At 37.6% G+C, this 18,920-nt stretch overlaps 1 protein-coding gene across 13 annotated transcripts in view; it reads right to left on the bottom strand.

Annotated features, from left to right (window-relative positions):
- The window catches only part of LOC114510426 (general transcription factor II-I), a 116,265-nt gene that overhangs the window by 22,843 nt on the left and 74,502 nt on the right, over nucleotides 1-18,920 (bottom strand). For all 13 annotated transcript variants that reach the window (XM_028529059.2, XM_036020837.1, XM_036020838.1 and 10 more), the window contains 6 exons: nucleotides 16,766-16,949; nucleotides 10,932-10,990; nucleotides 9,688-9,759; nucleotides 4,479-4,662; nucleotides 3,416-3,474; nucleotides 251-322 (listed from right to left, as the gene is read on the bottom strand). In XM_028529059.2, coding sequence (XP_028384860.1) covers nucleotides 251-322; nucleotides 3,416-3,474; nucleotides 4,479-4,662; nucleotides 9,688-9,759; nucleotides 10,932-10,990; nucleotides 16,766-16,949 — 630 coding nt within the window. The remainder of the gene's footprint in view (nucleotides 1-250; nucleotides 323-3,415; nucleotides 3,475-4,478; nucleotides 4,663-9,687; nucleotides 9,760-10,931; nucleotides 10,991-16,765; nucleotides 16,950-18,920) is intronic.

Genomic DNA, 18,920 nt, shown 5'->3' with positions numbered 1-18,920 from the left:
TTTAAAGCACAGACAGTGGAACTGAAATTTATCCCACCTCCTCCCTTCTCTCCCATTTTGACATATGAGAAAACTGAATCCAAGAGAAATAAAGTAACTTTTGGGTTAAGTAGTGAATTTAGTAGCAGAAATAAACTAAAACTCAGCTTCTGGGACCATCCTTCTTTAAGTCCTGAACTGCTGTAACTCATTCAGAACACTGCCTTTCATTTGTTTTTAAATTAAAACATAATCACCAAGTTTTACTTACCAAATTTCAAATTAAAAATCTCTTCCACTTGCTTTCGTAGCTTAGTAATTCTGACATTCCAATCTTCTTTGACTAGAAGGCAGAAATAAATCTAATTAACAATGCTCCTTACTGGTTCTGACACAAATTAGACTGGAAGCTGTTTTTGTATTAGTTTTAGGGTATAATCCAGTGATGCTCTTAATTCTATTTTGTTAAAGATCAAAAGCTTTGGGTCTTAAGGAAGAGAATTATTTCCCATACTTGTCAAATATCAGAAGAACTGAGGGAAATAGACTTCAAATTTAAGTTCACACTGTAAATAAAGAACTTGTTCACAGGAGTGCTCTAAATGAGTGGTTCTCAAACACTCCTCCTCGGAGTTACATCAGAGAATCCCGTGGGGACTGGAAGGCCAGCTGTGCAAGGCTCCAGGCCTCCTGTACCAGGTTCAACCACAACAGCTTCACTTTCCATACTGGCATTCCTTGTTTTATTGAACAGGCATGCGCCTAGAAATCCACACAAAGCAAAACTTCACTAATCACAGCAAGAAACAAAGGGTAAAGAAATGGAAATTGTAGAAATAAACGTTAAAGAGGTTAGAGAGTTGTCACTCAAAACTATACATATCTACAACCCAGTTTATTTCCTTATCCCTTATTTGTAAGACAACCATTCCTTTTTAAATGTAATGTAAAAATGGATAAAAAATAAGCCATTATAAAAGACATTTAGGATGCCACTTACTGGGACAGATAATCAGGGCATATTTAGCACAGTTGAGGATGAAGAAGATGGATTCAGGGGACAATGGAGGGATGACTAGGGGCAGTGGGTAAGGAAAAGAGGTGGAGAGAACACAAGAAAAAGCAGAGAGTACAAGAATCACATTAAATGTGAAAGTCACTACTGTTTGCTGACAAAGGCAGTGGAAGACGTTGGGGAAGTTCTGCAAATATTGCTAAAGTTGGTGGCCTCAGAAAGTCTTTTAACATTTCTTTTACTTTTACTATACTAGCATCTCAAGGATTTAACGTGGTAACTCAACCATTCAACCAGAGTAACTTTGGTAAAAATCAAATCTGAATTATTAATAAAGATGCCTAGCCTCTCCTTTCCCACGGCAAAAAGCTTCTGTTAACTTGTTGCTCAGTTGCCCCTTCTGCCGCATCCTTCACTTCCTTCTCTGGTATTTGCCACTCAAATAAAAACAATCGCTGAACTACTCTTCACAAGAGCCAAGTAACACCTCCCCATTCTTCCCATTCAAAGCACAATTACTTGTCTAGTGAAACAATTTTCTCACAGCTGACATACATCTTGTACCAGATTGAAGGCAAAGTGTATCCACAGTGTATTTAAGCATACAACTGTTACCTAATTCCAGGCCATGCCAAGAATTAAAAAGACACTGCTGATGATAATAGTGACTAAGAAAATCCTTCTGTCACGTAGTTTATGACTTGAGTTGGCCCAGCAAAATGCTAATGCCTGGTTCACTGGCAGAACAAGTTAAGGTTTTATTGGAATGAAGAATGATAACCATTAATTCTTTCCAAAATCTATGAATAACAGGAGGCCAAACATCAATGACTCGAGAATGTTAGAGAATCGAGATTCTTCTTTTGATAATAGGCTTTAAATCCTCTATGCTAGAAGATGGCAGATAAAGTACTACTGAAAATGACACGGCTCAATCCTTGGAGTAACATCCATGGTTCCTGTACATCCTTTCAATGACACATGTTTAACATTTTCCATTTGCTATCTATATTACAACTGCCCCTAATAAAAGCAGTGATCAATCACATTAATTTGAAGTCTTGAGAAATGAAGTTCATACATAGACTTTCATCATATTCTTCCTTATTCATATTAAAGCTCTACCTTTGGGAGTATTACATTACTTCCCTTAGTAAAGTCTATGCCATCTCTAATCTTCAATTCATCACCAATACTTTGTTTCTTTGCCTAAATCATAAGCATGCTGAGGAGGCCACTGTGCTGACTTTGATGATCAACTTGATTATTAAACACTGATTATACCTCCTCCCCTGCTGAATTCCTGCCACAAGATAATTTTTCTTCCCTAGCTCAGTACTCTCAACCACTTCTCACGCCATGATAAAACAAAATTATGCAATCCATTTGGCATACTGGTTGACCTTTACCAGTTACCTCAGGTACACTAAGAGCTGAAGGATCAGTATTTTAGTACAAATAACCCCACCTTAGCATTTACAAGAATGATAAGCCACATGAATTCAGAAATAACCACTGGTTCTTAGCAACAGAAGTCCCCAAGGTTGTAAAGGTTGCAGTCACTTTTCTGACATTATGCAATGGTAAACAAAAAGATGTCAAAGAAATAAAAGTACACTTATGGTTCAAATAAAGAATATAAAACCATTAACACAACTGAGACTGAGGCTTCATAGTTCTTTTTACTGGGCAGGGACATCAGTGCAGCTGCTGGAATTACAGTGTTTGTCATTTAGACAACAGGGTCTATGTGAATAAAGATTCAGATCTAAACCCACAGGGTCTGAATGGTCTGACACATCAGCCACATTTGGGACTGAGCACTTGAAACGTGGCTAGTTCAAATGAGACAGAGTGTAAAATACACATGGGCACTTCAAATAAAATATAAACATATAAAATAAAATGTAAATTTCTTCATCATGTTTTCTTCATCATTTTTATATGATTACATGTTCTTCACAGATTTGGGTATAGAAAACTTAAAATGATTTCTGTAACTTGCATTCGTGACACACCTTTTATTCTTACTGAACACCACTGGTCTAAAGTCAAAGCTCAACTTTTCCAAAACTGCTTATGTTCATACTGATACATCAAAGACATGCTACTGAGCTTCCTCAAAAGGTATTTCTGGGAAAGAAGAGGAATTTCATAACTTAAAAATTGTGTTTAAGATTTATTTATTTTAGACAGAGAAGGGAGGGAGGGAGAAAGAGCGGAAGAGAAGCATCAATGTGCCTGTAAACCAAAGGGTCTCCAGTTTGATTCCCAGTTAGGGCACATGGGCAACCACACATTGATGCTTTTCTCCCTCTTTCTCCCTCCTTTTCTCTGAAAACAAATAAATAAAATATTTTTTAAAATGTTAAAAAAACTTATCTAATACGTTTTTTAAAAAGGAATTCACAATTATTTTACCTGGTGTATTCGTTCTTGGCTGAGTAACTTCAGTAGTACTGTGAGTCAGAAGTTCTGGTCTGTAAAAATTCACTTGGTATTAGTAACAGAGCATTTAAGAATGCCTTAAAGGCTTTCCCCAACCACCTCTGCAGTGCTAATGATTTTCAAAATGGTTCACTCTGCTTTCTTGTGCAGTGGAAAGTATCATTCTGGTGACTACAGATTATTTAGAAAACAGCAATTTTAATAGATGCACATGGGACCACCTTTGTGTCCTCAAAGGCGTTCTACCCTTAAATGCACCAAACCGTTATGTTCCCCCCAACCAGTTCAACCTTCTTTCTAAACCTCAGATGAAGTATACCACAATACAACTAGAAATATCTAGCTGTGCCATCCTAAAGTTGCCACTCCTTTCTACAATTAGTCCAACAAACATACACAAATGCACAATCCCCAAAGAGTAAGCCCAAGTATCAGAGTCTACCCCCACCACCATCATTCTGTAGTAAAGACAGGCCTTCTGTTCATACTCCCTCCCTGCTCCTGAACTGCCCACTCTGCTGTCCTTCAAACAGGCCAAAATAGCATTTCTAAAATGCAAATCCAAATTATTTAATAATCTACTGATCGTATAAGACATAAGGCCTTCCCTCCACTTGGCTACCGTGAAATCTACCATGCCATGCCCACAAGGCATCTTGCTCATTCTACACAGACTGGTATAGTCACGTAAACATTAAAGTACGTTCGACACCTCCCTGCCCCTACTTATATTATTTCCTTTATTTGAAACACCTTTTCTCCAATCTCTATGTACAACTGACCAATCTACATGCTACCCCTTGCCTCCTCCCCCAAAGTGCTTAGCAATGCTTTATTGCATTTATCTCTGTAATAAGCCTTCCAAAAACAATTTTGTGTATCTGGTACCTGATACTAAATAAACATTTTCTCAGTAAATGAATCTAAATGTAAAACCTTAATTCTGAATACCAGAGAGGGGAACAAAAGGCCCATTTTCATGAAACCAATCTTTTCTTACAGGCATTAAACTTGTTTCTGTAGATTATAATCTTACCTTTTAATAACAAACTTAATTCGATTGCCCACTTGAATGATTTTTTCCAGCCTTGGAATTCCATACCATGAGGGACTTCTAAAAGGAATGTTCTCTGGTAGTCCTTCAACGTAGAGATCATTAGGATGTGCCTCAAATTTCTGGTAAGGCACAGCCTTGGCTTCAGTGCTCCCCAAGGCTTCAGCTTTACAAAAGAAAAGCAATTCAGGAGACTAAGTTTCTCCTGAAATCAAATTTTAGTATAATCCAAAGCAATGGACATGCCAACTTTTTAAAAAGTCAAGTACACTCTGGAAATACATACAATAAGTACTAAAACAGACTCAATGCAGCAAATGCGAATACAAAGGGCCCCTGATCAAGGGTGACTTATAATGGATTTAATGTTTCCTGATTCTAAGACCATCTTAATAACGCTAAGACCTCATAAAACTTTTTTCGATATCTTTGAAAGATTATCAAAAGAAAATTATGATACAATAAAGAACGTTAAATACTACGTTTTCAAATATTCGAAGAGAGATTTTTGTTACTTAATGTTTTGACTGTAAAAATCCTCTTTTATTAGCTCCTGCAACTGTAATTAATATTCTTTACCCTTTAAACATCATGAATGTGCCATTTTATAAGGAAATAACCCTCTGCAAAGAATTTATGGAATGGGAAATAAAAATAGTAAGCAGAGACTGGTTTACACTAACAGAGACATATCAACCAAAGTTAGTATATGAACCTTATTTAGATCTACATTCAAAAAAAACGCTCCAAAGGTACTTTCTGGATGAATGAGGAAACTCAATGAAGGGCTGGATGAGAGTGGATACAAAGACACAGCTAATCCTGTGAGGTATGAGAGTAAATGACACTGTGCTTGTTCATACGAGAATGTCCACACTGTCAGGGATGCACACTAAATAAGGAAAATGATACAACACCCCAAAGAGGTAAAGATGAACAAATGTGGAAAAATCTTAATGGTCACTGAATTTAAAATTGGGTATATTTTTCTGTTGAACAGGTGTAGAACTGAAATTTTAAGATGTAAAAGTGAAAACCCTGATCCCTGCTCTGAAACCACATTCAAATGTAGTTTTAATAAAAGAGTCAAACAGCCCTGACCAGTGTGGTTCAGTGGGTTGAGTGTCCCACAAAGCGAAAGGGTGCTGGGTTCAATTCCCAGTCAGGGCACATGCCTGAGTTGCAGACCACGTCCCCAGTTGGGGGTGTGAGAGAGGCAACCAATTGAAGTTTCTCTCCTTCTCTTTCTCCCTCCCTTTCCTTCTCTCTAAAAATAAATAAATAAAATCTTTAAAGTGAATAAATAAGAGAGTCAAACAATTTATACAGTATCAGTATATATAAGTTTCCCTTATATTCTGTATGGTACATTTAAATATGCTACAATCTGATGGTTTATCAGTGCCTCCCTGAAGAATTAATTTGCATTTCTTTGATTCTTAGATTGACTTTCTTCTCAAATGTAAAGGCCTTCTGTCTGATTTTCTTCCTTTATTTCATTAGACCAAATCTGAAGGGCTTAAATACAGGATCTCTGTGATATGAAAAGGCTTTCACACACTCATCCTGGAGTAGTATTAATTACAGTTCAATATAACAAGAAAAGAATATCATCATAATTCTAAGAAACTTTCTATTAAATAACAAAAAAACAGCTGTCAGAGTTGAGAAAGAGGAGAAGTTTCAGAAAATGGGGATAGCCCACTGCATTGGTGATTCATCAATGAGGTCTCCTCTCTATAAGATAACAGTCACCCTGTCTCCCTGGGTGCCCTTGTTCTTCATTTTTTCCCCCAGGCTACTTAACACCTTATGTAACGAATACTTAATTGTTGCCTTACTATGTGTATCTTTCCCTAATTTATTAATAAATGCTTCCTGGGGGAGGCTACTGTCTTCTGTTCGGATGGGCTAGCAGCACCTGACACACAGGTGTTCACAGGTGCTGAATGACTGGTTACGCTGCTGCTGTAGTGAGAACTTACCATAAAACTGTTCATGTTTGACAGTTACAGAGAATCTAAGATTTTGTCTTTCCCTTCCAGGAGATTTAATTTAAAGAAAGCAACATTTTTTCTTCCTTCTCACTCTCTAAAGTCATTAGACTCCTGGACCAGTTAAGGCCATTACTACCAACAAAAAAGAGCCAGGCTTTTGTTGTTTGTGACGTGATAATACATAAACTCTTACCTATTTTCTTATCTCTGATACAATGCCAAAATACTTTTCCACTGGCTACTTTTTCTTTCTTTTTTAAACTATTTAGTTACTTATTTAATCCTTACCCAAGAACCTTTTTATTTCCAATGGTTTTAGGGAAAAAGAGGAACACTGATGTGAGAGAAGCATAGACTGTTGCCCCCTGCACACGCCCAACCAAGAATCGAACGCGCCCCATAACTAGGTATGTGCTTACAGACCACACTCCAACTAGGTGAACTCATCGACTCCTCTTCCTTCCATGGCATAAAAGTAAGCTTGCTTGGCAAGAAGCAATGATGCCATTAGGCTTGGCTGCTTCTTTTACCAGGCTCATTTCCAGAACTAAAATGTGAGGGCAAAGTTTAAGCCTGTTCATGCAGATACTCATTATCAAATGTCACCTACTCATGAATTACAATGATACTATGGTAGCACCTCTAATGATAAACAGTGTTCTTCATCTGATTTATTTTACTAAATTCCTTGGAAATAGTTACTTTTAAAGTGGTGAAGATTTTTTGTTTACTGTTAGTTAGCTGATTTTGACAGATTAAAATCTTAAAATTCTAATTTCTTCCCTGATATGTTAAATTCTCAGGGAATACAATAAGCCATAAGGTAAGTACATGGATTCTGCAAACACCACACATTAGTGACCTCAGTTTGTAGCTGCCACTTGAGCTGCACTTAAAAACTGATTTACTGAGACTTTAAGACCCAATGCCAAGCAATCATCTTGGAAACCACAGGACAAACAAGAATCCTCACTCGGGAGACTTTCCATGCCCATGATAGCTGTGGCACTTTTGTACTTTGGTCCTGTCAGTGTTAAACTGAATGAGGTACAACGTATACCATATGACAGAAAGGCCCAGTGATTTCTGAGAACTTCAGAAGACATTGCACCTGATCAAGCACCAAGCAGGGCTCTAGCAGTAAACCAGACAGACAAGATCAGTTAGGGTGGTCACATCTATTGTGTTAAGAGTAAGAGGAAGCCCTGGCTGGTGTAGCTCAGTGGATTGAGTGCATGATGTGAAACAAGGGGTCGCTAGTTCGATTCCCAGTCAGGGCACATGCCTGGGTTGCCGGCCAGATCCCCAGTGGGGGTCATGTGAGAGGCAACCACACATTGATGTTTCTCTCCCTCTCTTTCCCCCTCCCTTCTCCTCTTTCCAAAATAAATAAAATCTGGGAAAAAAAAAAGGAGAGTGAAAAGAAATAGACAACCATTAGAGTTTTGAGGAAGATAAAAAGGTGAAGAGTTATAGTGTGCGTGGCAGTTTATGTTAGATGGGTACTCAATGAAGACCCTCCAGTGTGGCCACATTTACATTGAGACATAAATAAAAAGGAGAGGCACAAAAAGACCTGAGGTAAGGGCATTCCAGAAATAAGAACTCTAAAAGTGCAACAGTTCCAAAAAAGGTATGAGAAAAAAGCAGAGAACAAGTAGATGGTCTTTACAGCTGGTGTGAAGTGAGCAAGTGGGATAGGGAATGAGGTGACATTAGAAAAAAGGCAGGATGGCCATGATCAGGGACTGTGGAGTTTATTCCAAGTACAAAGAAAAGCCAATGAGTACCAAACAGGGAAGTGACATGCACCATATTTTTAATGTGATTAAAATCTTGCTGCTTTGTGGCACTGGCTTTGACTACAGTGACAGACAGCAGTGAGGGAGAAGAGGGTATGAATTTGGGGTATGTTTTAAACGTAGAGTCAGCAGAAGGCCTTGTGAAAATAAAAATAAAGAATAAATAGCTCCTAGGGGATTTGGCTAGGACAACTGGGTGGAGTGAGGTGCCACTGGGAAGACTGGGGAACAAACACGTTGCAGTGGGGAGAATCAAGGTCTCTACTTAGAACATGGGAAGTCAGAAGAGGTATCACATAGGTGGGTGAATATAAAGGTCTGGTGGTAAGGGAAGTTTTTAGGACTAGAGACTTAAATTTGAAAGCCATCAGGATACAGACAATATATTAATTTAAAGATACAAGATGAAGTGTGATTACTTGTGGAAAAAGTATAACAAGAAAAACAGAAGGGCTCAGGACTGAGCTACAGAGAACCACTCCCAAACTTTAAAGAGTGAGCAAAATGGAGGTGCCATCAAAAGAATGAAAATGAGTCCTGACTGGCATGGCTCAGTGGATTGAGTGCCAACCTGTGAACCAAAGGCTCACCAGTTCAATTCCCAGTCAGGGTACATGCCTGGGATGCAGGTCAGGTCCCCAGTAGGGGGTGCACAAGAGGCAACCACACACTGCTGTTTCTTCCCCTCTCTCTATAAATAAATAAATAAATAAATAAATAAATAAATAAATAAAACCTTAAAAAAAAAAAAAAGGAATGAAAATGATAAACAACAGACAGGAAAAAACTAAGAGTCAAAAAAGTTTGAAATTGTCCCATTATATTAGTTTTAAAAAAGAAAAATAAGAAGAAGAACAATTCCATTGAATGCTGCTAAGAAGGATAAAGCAGGGAAGAAAGTGATTTTTGCCAAACATGTTGCTATGATAAACAAAGTCTAAATATTTTCAGTGTTTAGGAATGCAAGCACAGCAAGCACAACAAACAAGATAACCACTGTAGTGTGGTCCTATGACATTTTCAGACAGCCACCGGTGTACTACACAGCACTCCAGTGATACACAGCCACTGAAGGTCTCCTTTATTCCGGAGAAGCAACTAAACACTGTTAAAAGATCCCAAGACAAAATGATTCGAAAACTGTGGCATGCCCTATGCTGAATAAACTTAAACTATACTGTATTAAAATATATTACACAAAAAGAGTATCTGGGGGTTTGTTACACTATTCTCTTTTATACAGGTTTAAAACTTTTCATAATAAACATGTATTTGAAAACAACAGAAGAAAACTGTAAAACTGAAACTGAGTCATATTCATTGTATTTCATAATGCAAAATTTAGGAAAATTATTCTATATCATACTTTAGTTGATGAAAAATTAGACTTACCAAATTTTTTGCAGAAAAGCTGATCGACCATCTTTCGTAATTTAGTGATTCTGGCATACCATTCTTCCTTTACTATAAGAATAACAAATATAAAAATTTCCTCAATTTAATGGCATTAATATATTATAATTTTAAAATAAGCAGTATTTTTCTGTTCTAAAATTATTTCTAAGATTTCAGAATATGTTTGTTAAAATGGTGCTGACACTGAATAGAAAAAGAAAAACTAAAACATGGACAAAATGGAAATTTATAACTGAAGAGTAATTCTACATAGGTACCCTCAAGAGTCATAATTAAAGGTAGGAAACACCACAATTCAGTTTACTCAAGAACAGCTGGCAGGAGTTTTTTGCAATGATAAATTTAGACATTTAAGACTACTTAGTAATCATTCCATTACAAACTCTTAAGTGATGCAAATTCTGTAGTTTTTAATTTTTATCTATTGATTTGAGAAACATCAATTTGTTGTTCCACTTATTTATATGTTCACTGGTTGGTTCATTATGTGCCCTGACCAGGAACTGAACCTGCAACCTTGTTGTATGAGGATGATGCACTAACCAAATGAGCTATCTGGCCAGGGCTCAAACTCTGTTTTATATATGCACCCCAACTCCACTCTAGTGCAACAGCAAGCAAGAGAACATATCATAACTGTATTTCCTTCAAAACACATCTAACAAACAAATGATGATACCATTGGCTATGTGCTTTAAGCAGTGTATCTTTTTTATCGTCTGGGTACAACAATGAATGATTATTCAATTTACTAATGTACACTTGGGCAATAAATTATTGAATACTTTATGCCAGATAACATTTGCATTTCAAAAGTAGAACAGACATGTCTTCTCGGGGTATCTCAGGTGGGTGGAGCATTGTCCGGTACACCAAAAGTCTGCGGGTTTGATGTCTGGTCAGGGCACCTACCTACGTTGTGGGTTTGATCTCCAGTTGGGGCTACTATAGGAGGCAACTGATTGATGTTTCCCTCCCACATCAGTGCTTCTCTCTCTCTAAGCAATAAACATATCCTTCAGTGAGGATTGGGGGGGAAAAAAAGTCCAACAGACATGCTTCTTTAGTCTATCCAAAAATATGATGCAGACTTGCACTTATTTGCAATGGGTTATTAAACTTAAAAATGAGTATTCTTCTAGAGAGTACTGGACAATATTTTGACATCGTGTATCTCCTACACAAAATGCTCTGATTTGACTACAAGACTGGAGACCTACCTCCTGAAGCTGGTTTATCAAGCTGTAAGTCTTCACGTGTTGAATTCAGAAGTTCATGTCTGCAAGGTGAGAAAAAGTACTAAATATTCACAAAGTAATACTGAGCAAAAATAGTAACTACTAGTACTTATTTAATATTCAGTCATCAAGACCAGTTTAAAAAGAAAAGACAATCTGGAGTCCTGAGTACAATTAAATCCTAATTTCTTGAGATTTCCTCAGAGTAATAAAGGTAAATGGTAATTGCACATTGTTTCATAAGGTGCTTCATAGAGCCTACATCCTCAAAGAAAAATTATGCAAACCAAAGGCATTTTATAAAAGCATAACACCAAAGGACAAATTACTAAAATTTTAAATGAGGTCCTTTAATTGTACACGTCATTTAAGATTACCTTACTGCAACATATCTACGAAGTCTGTCCAGAAAAAGTCCAGCCATTATTAATGTAATTAGAACAATTCACACGGTATCAATATAAAACTGGCAGCCAAGGAGAGTGGACTAGAATGCACATTGTGAATAATGATGACTTCACTGTACAAGTCAGTGGGGGCAGTAGATGCTGCTCAATGAGCATGTGTACTGTGTGGCCCTCACATTTAAAATGATTGAGCGAGCAGAGCAAATCTGCATTATCAAATTTTACATTAAGGTTGAACGTTCCTCCGTGGAAACTATTCAGGTGATTCAGAAGGCTTTTGAAGACAATTCAGTGAGTGCAGCACAGATAAAAGTGTGGCACAAACGTTTCAAAGATGTTCAAGAATCTGTTGGAAGTGACCCACGTTCTGGAAGGCCTGCAATAAGTAGAACACTTGAGAATGTTGAATGTGTATGGGCTGCAATCAACAAAGATCGACGACTGAAAGCACAAGAACTAGAAGCTGATCAGGGGATTCCAAAAACTACTGTGTCTGAGATTTTGATGCAGGATCTTGGCATAAAACATGTCATGGTGAAATTCCTTCCACGGTTTTTGCTACCAAGCAGAAGGAACATCTTACCGCAGTTGCTAACAACTTGATTCGAACCACTACCAATGAACCAGATTTTCTCAAGAGGCTCATAATTGGAGATGAATCATGGGTCTACGGTTAAGATCTGGAAATGTCCCAATGGAAGTCACCTGGTTCTCTACACTGAAGAAGGCACGGCAAAGTCGCAGAAAGATCAAGACCATGTTAACCCCCTTTTTTAAAAATTGGAAGTGTGTTGTCCATCAGGAGTATGCCCCTCCGGACCAAACAATAATACTATTATCTCAGTGTTCTTCGTCAGTGAGAGATGCAAACATAATTGGCTGCAGCTACGGGAAACTGGTGATTGGTAGCTTCATCACCACAATGCACTTGCTCATGCAACACATCTCATGAAGAGTTTTTTGGTGAAACTTCAAATCGCCCAGGTGATTCAGCACCCCCTACAGCACACATTTGGTGCCCTGAGACTTCTGGCTTTTCCCAAAACTAAAATCACCTTTGAAAGGGAAATGATTTCAGATCACCAATGAGATTCAGGAAAATATGAAGGGGCAGTTGATGGCAATTCCAACAAAGGTTTTTTTTGCAGTGTTTACACAGTGGAAGAGATGCTGGGAGAATTGTGTGAGGTCCCAAGGTGCTAACTTTGAAGGGGACTGAGGCAGCATTGCCCTATGTACAATGTTTCTTCTATCTTCTTCAATAAATGCCTCTATTTTTCATATTACATGATACGATACTTTCTGGACAGACCATAAAAATTGGTTATAAAAATTCTAAATACATTTCAATACTACCATTTGCAGGACAATATGCTTGCTTTTGAGAATTTTCCCTAATAAACAGCCCATAAAACATAATTTTTGGATCACATAAGTTTTGCAATCTTAACTTCCATATCCTGTATGGCTCTATTTTGTTTTAACAGCCTAAAGTAATTGGGGGTGGAGATGGAGGAAGAGATGGCAAAAACAGGTATAACCATACATATATCAACAGTAATCCCAGAAATGATGAAAACTAACACAGGATTAAGTCAATAATATATACAATATTTGATCAATATTAGTAAGTGAAATAAAAGATTTGCTAAACTCTATAGAATTACCCTTCTAAATAAACAACATAGTTTATGTGCTTTACAAAGGACCTAAGGCTTTTCAAAGTCCTTTCCAAATGTAGAAGATAGTTTCCCATAAATGAGTGTACTGAAAAGACTTCAAGCTCAATATGCTAGCATCAAGTACCTTATGATAAGCTTACATAAACATTTAAACTTCCAAACACAGTTTTATATGGTTTGACAAGATTAGCAAACACAATCAAAACCTATAAATTAATTTATAAATTTTCTTTATTAAAAATCCACTTCAAATTTCTGTCAAGTTAAAAGAATAATTTCATAAAGTAACAGTACAAAAGAATTCTTAAAACAATACACTTAATGTATCAATGTGTAGGGAGGGGGGTCTTGTTTATGGCTCTTCACTAGGGTTGGGGTTTTAGAACAAGCCATTTTGCTCTGTTTTATAAGAAACTAATAAATCGCCCTCGCTGGCGTAGCTCAGCGGATTGAGCGCGGGCTGGGAACCAAAGTGTCCCAGGTTCGATTCCCAGCCAGGGTACATGCCTGGGTTGCAGGCCATAACTCCCAGCAACCACACATTGATGTTTCTCCCTCTCTCCCTCTCTCTCTCTCCCTCCCTCTCCCTCTCTCTCTCCCTCCCTCCCTCCCTTCCCTCTCTAAAAATAAATAAATAAAATCTTAAAAAAAAGAGAAAAGAAACTAATAAATCTTAAACTACAATTTACTGGAAAGAAAAATATCTATTAGCAACAAGTTCCTCCCTGTGGAGAATAGCTCACCTATCATCTTAAGGTATGTCTCAGGCCCTTTTCCTCTTTAGCTAAATCTTTTAAAAAGACACATTCCTTTATTTAATACCAATATAGACAGGTGAGCTTGCCTGATTGTACCTATTCATCAAGGTGGTCATTACCTTCCCCATTTACTCAACAGTACCAGAGCATTATTAGAGAAATGCAGCAGAAGCTTTTGCAAATGATATGACTATTGTCCTACTAATGTTATTTACGTTATTGTTAATAGCTAAAAGATATGTCAGAAAGCTTTTAAAAAATCAGTTATAATATGATCATGGTTCAGAGACTCATTCAAAATGGAAGAACTTAAAGTGAAAGCCATGCCTTTCAGGAGATATAAACCCATACCCTCTAAACCCATCAAGACACTATCTTTCCCATGCCTGTGCCTGCTTCAGGAATAAGCACTTGACACAATTCTAACCAGAGAATTAAGGCCACATCCCAAGGTGTCCTTGCTCTCAAAGAAACATAGGTGGCTACTGTCTCTCCTGCAGAGACATATCTAGCTGTGAGGCCTGGACTACTGCATCTGGTTCAAGACCAGACTAAGGAAACTATCAAAACAAGGAAGGAAAGCACTGGCAGGTGTGGCACACTGGACTGAGCGCCAGTCTGTGAACTGAAAGGTCGCTGGTTCATCTGCCGCTCCAGGCACATGTCTGGGTCGGGTTGTCAGAGGCAACCCATCTATGTTTCTCTCCTCATTCTCCCTCCCTTCTCCTCTCTCTAAAAACAAATAAATAAAATCTTTTTTAAAAAGGAGGACTCTAGAAGAGGAGGAGCAAAGCCCCAATTGTCACAAGTTTCAATCACCCTATCTCTGATCCTTGCTACATGAGATAAGCAACTCCCTGTACTAAGCTAATTTGAATAAGGGTTTTTGTTACCTCTGCAGAAACCCTAACTGCTGTCTTTCCTGTTCCAGGTTGAAAAATTTCTATTTGCTTTCATACTTGTTTGGCTGGCTACGCTGGAATTTCAGATTGAAATCACTTGACTTAGAACTTGGAAAGAATTGCTTAATTAGCAGTACAACATCCTTTCCTGCTTAAAGTAGGTTTCTCATCAGTGTGGTTTCATTCTTTATGGATGACCTGGTTTACTCTCTAGACCCAAATGATTTATTCCCCTTATCCTTAGGGCACCAAAATTTTATGAGATGGCTCATTTTTGATATTTTCCCTCTCTTTTCACTTCAAGTCCGATGGCACCAGATGACTCAGTATATTCTTTCTTGTGTCTCACAGACAGAACCTTCTTTACAATCTACAAGACTAACAACCCTTGTAACCCAATTTCATTGAAAATTTTAGTTTAGCAATTACATTTCATCATTTCCTAGAAAAGTATTCTCCAATTGTTTCCTTTTACAACTATATCTAGTACTTGTTTCATGGATGTAAAGGGAAGTGTCCATATATTTGCACTGCAGAAATCTGTTGATAAATGCTCTCTTAGGTTTTTTAAACCTTTTACTGTAATCTCAATAGAATATAAAAGAATACAAAATACAAAAATGTTTGATGTGGCTGTCATTTTAAAATGGAAACATTTATATATCCAAATCCAATTCTGCAATTTAAAAACTTATAATCTTTTAAAAAATGTTTTTTCTTTTTCTTTATTTGGAGAGAGGGGGAGGGGGAGAGAGAGAGAGAGAGAGAGAGAGAGAAACATCAGTGTGTGGTTGCCTCTCACGTGGCCCCCACTGGGGACCTGGCCTGCAACCCAGGCATGTGCCCTGACTGGGAATAGAACCTGTGACCCTTTGGTTCGGAGCCCACACTCAATCCACTAAGCTACACAGCCAGAACTGCAAGGGTTTTGTTTTTTTTTTATTTTAATTTTTATTTATTTATTTTCAGATAGAGGGGAAGGAGAATGAAAAAGGGAGGGAGAGAAACATAAATGTCTGGTTGCCTCTCATGCACCACCCCCCACCCCCACTGGGGATCTGGCCCGCAACCCAGGCATGCGCCCTGACTGGGAATAGAACCCGTGACCCTTTGGTTCGCAGGCTGGCACTCAATCCAATGAGCCATACCGGCCACCACTGCACTTATTTTTTTTTACAAAAGCTCCTTGTGCCCTGACTGGTATGGTTCAGGGAGTTGGGTGCTGTCATATAAAAAAAAGGTCACCAGTTTGATTCCTTTAAGACACATAGGTGGGCTGTGGGTTCAGTCCTCCATTTGGGTAAATGAGAGGAAACAGACAGAGGTTTCTCTCTTTCACCCTCCCTGTCCCACTCTCTAAAAATAAATAAAATGTTTTAAATTATTAAAAAAAAATAAACCTTGTCACAGCCTTTATATCAATGCTAAACAATTTAGAGCATTCTACTATCTTAGTTCTTCCGCTCATTCTTACTTTTATTACCTCATTTATTTTTAAATAGATTTAAATTTATAGATTTTATTTATTTATTTTTAGAGAGGGAAAGGGAAGGAGAAAGAGAGGGAGAGAAACATGAACCTGTGGTTGCCTCTAACAGGCCTCCAACTGGGGATCTGGATCTTGCATTCCTGGAATATGCCCTGACTGGGAACTGAACCAGTGACCTTTCAGTCCACAGATGGCGCTCAATCCACTGTGCCATGCAAGCCAGGGCTTGTATCGTTTCATTCATTTTCAATCTTACAAGTTACATATATCTCCATATATGCTGTAAAAAATTGAGACCTAAAAACAAGACAATACTACTATACTACTACTTTCTTTAGTATATTTAGCAGGAAATTGGAAAAGAAAAAGACAGTTCTATGCAATCAGGTGTAACAGGTGTTAATGTTCCAAAAGCCAACTCGGTCATAACTGACATAGATACCCCGACACACTGAAATTAAAACAATATATAATAATTGAAACTTAATTTAAATTTAGCCCTACCGACTGAATATTTGTCAATAATATTTTAAAAACCTCACTAATCATGAACAAAGATAAAAGTCCAGAAGTCTTACTTCTTAATCACAAAACGAATCCTTTCCTTTGCAAGTAATATCCTCTCAAGGCGAGGAATTCCATAAGTAGACGGCCTTCTAAAAGGAATCCCTTCTGGAAGTCCTTCTACATAAAGATCTTCAACATGTGACTGGAAAAGAGGGTATGGGATCGTCACAGGACCTTTGGCTTTTATAGCCTGAGCTTTAGGGATGACAAGAGAAAGAGAAAAACCATTAAATGACAAGGATTAAGCACAAAACAGTTGAATATTTATTGTTCTGTAACTTTTATAAAACTTTGTATTTACTTCTGCTTATTATAGTTCAATCAGAAAATAGTACGGAAGAACTAAAAGGAAAAGAATACCAATGATGACAAGGCTCTATGTAACTGGATCTGCAATTAACTAAAGTATGTTGTACAGTAAATGTAGACACAGTCAGACTCTCTATTGAAATCTGAACCAAAAATGAACCCGGAAGAACATGTCAGTTAATCTCAGCTAATGAGTACAATACGGAATGAAAGAGGAGTATTTTTGAAACATTTAAAACATGTGTAAAAGAATTTAAAAAAACAGAAACAGAATATTGAATTAAAAATTCTGCTAGATTTATTTACCCAAGGGGAAAATAATACAAGAGGTTCAAAAATGAAAAGCATGAGGAATGTTAAGAATCAAATACACTCAATAATATCATAGTAACTTTGTATGGGGACAGACAGATAATAGACTGATCATGGTGATAGTCACTTTATATAATACATAAATGTCAAAGCATTATGCCATACACCTGAAACTAACATAATAATGTATGCTAACTATACTTAAGTTCAAAAAGAACGGACTATAATGAGTAGATCTTCATTTTATTAAACAAACTATAAAGAGTCAATTTTTCTGAATAGGAGACATTTAAGTATCACTGGGTATTAAATGTTTTTATGTGTGAGAAGAGAACTGAGATTAAGACAATGCCTTCCTCTCACTCAACTCCCTCTTTGAAACAGACTTTTGAGAGATGAAATGACATGATATTTGGAACACTGGAATTTTAAAACATTCTTGCATGAAAAAGAGATAGATGGGACAAAAGAGAAAAAGAAAATACTGTAAAATGTTAAAGGCTGCTGAACTTTAGTGATGAATATTTAGAGGGCCTTTATTCTTCACTTTCGTTTGTGTTTGGAAATTTTCGTGATAAAAAGGAATTAAGAAGTATTAGTATGCTCATGCATAATACAGGCACATTTATAGTTCGTATTAAAATTTCCACAGGTAAGCCTTTCGTCACTAAGTAAAACAATGCCAAGTTTTCTATGACTACAGACACATACCATACACATTTCACTCTTCTTTCAAAAGCTTCCGTCTCATTTAATTCACACAGCACAGTCGCCTACAATGCTTTCTAGTAGCTGAAAGAACAGCGGAGATGCTCCTGACCCTGCCCAAGCAAACACGACTCCTGTGGATTCCACTCCACCTCTCCTCCCTCAGAAATTACCATGACAACAGCTCAATTTTCTTTTGCTGGTATTTTACATAAAAGTCTATTTGCTACATATTAATATCTGTACTAAAGTTTCAAGTCTACCATGTTACATATTTAATATCTTTGTTAATATGCTACTCCTGAAAATCATATTCACATTTAACAATGCAAATAGCTTCCACTAAGGCAATCACCATGTTATACTGCTTCCTGTGTAGAACATGTTTTCAGTTTTCACCTTTTTTTTTTACATTTCATTTATTTATTTTTAGAGAAAGGGGAAGGGAGGAAAACAAAGAGGGAGAGAAACAGCTATCGGTTGCCTCTCACGTGCCCCCGACCACCCAGGCTTGTACCAGGAACTGAACCAGTGGCCTCTCACTTTGCAGTACTACGCTCAACCAACTGCCCCACACGGGTCACGGCCAGTATTTGTTTTGAGGTGGACCAATTGAAATCACTGGCAAAACACTCTGACCACGGAGAAGTGAGATAAACCCCGGAGGGTGTGGCTCCGGGGATTGAGGGTAATCTGAAAGGTCCTCAGATGGATCCCTAGTCAGGGCACACGCCTGGGTTGTGGGCCAAGTCCCCAGCTGGGGATGTGCACGAACAACCAATTGATGTTTCTCTCTCTTTCTCCTTTTCCTTCCTTTCTCCCTAAAATGAATGAATG

This window comes from Phyllostomus discolor, chromosome 3, assembly GCF_004126475.2.
Source record: "Phyllostomus discolor isolate MPI-MPIP mPhyDis1 chromosome 3, mPhyDis1.pri.v3, whole genome shotgun sequence".
Taxonomy (NCBI): domain Eukaryota; kingdom Metazoa; phylum Chordata; class Mammalia; order Chiroptera; family Phyllostomidae; genus Phyllostomus; species Phyllostomus discolor.
This window is presented reverse-complemented; position numbering and strand designations above follow the sequence as displayed.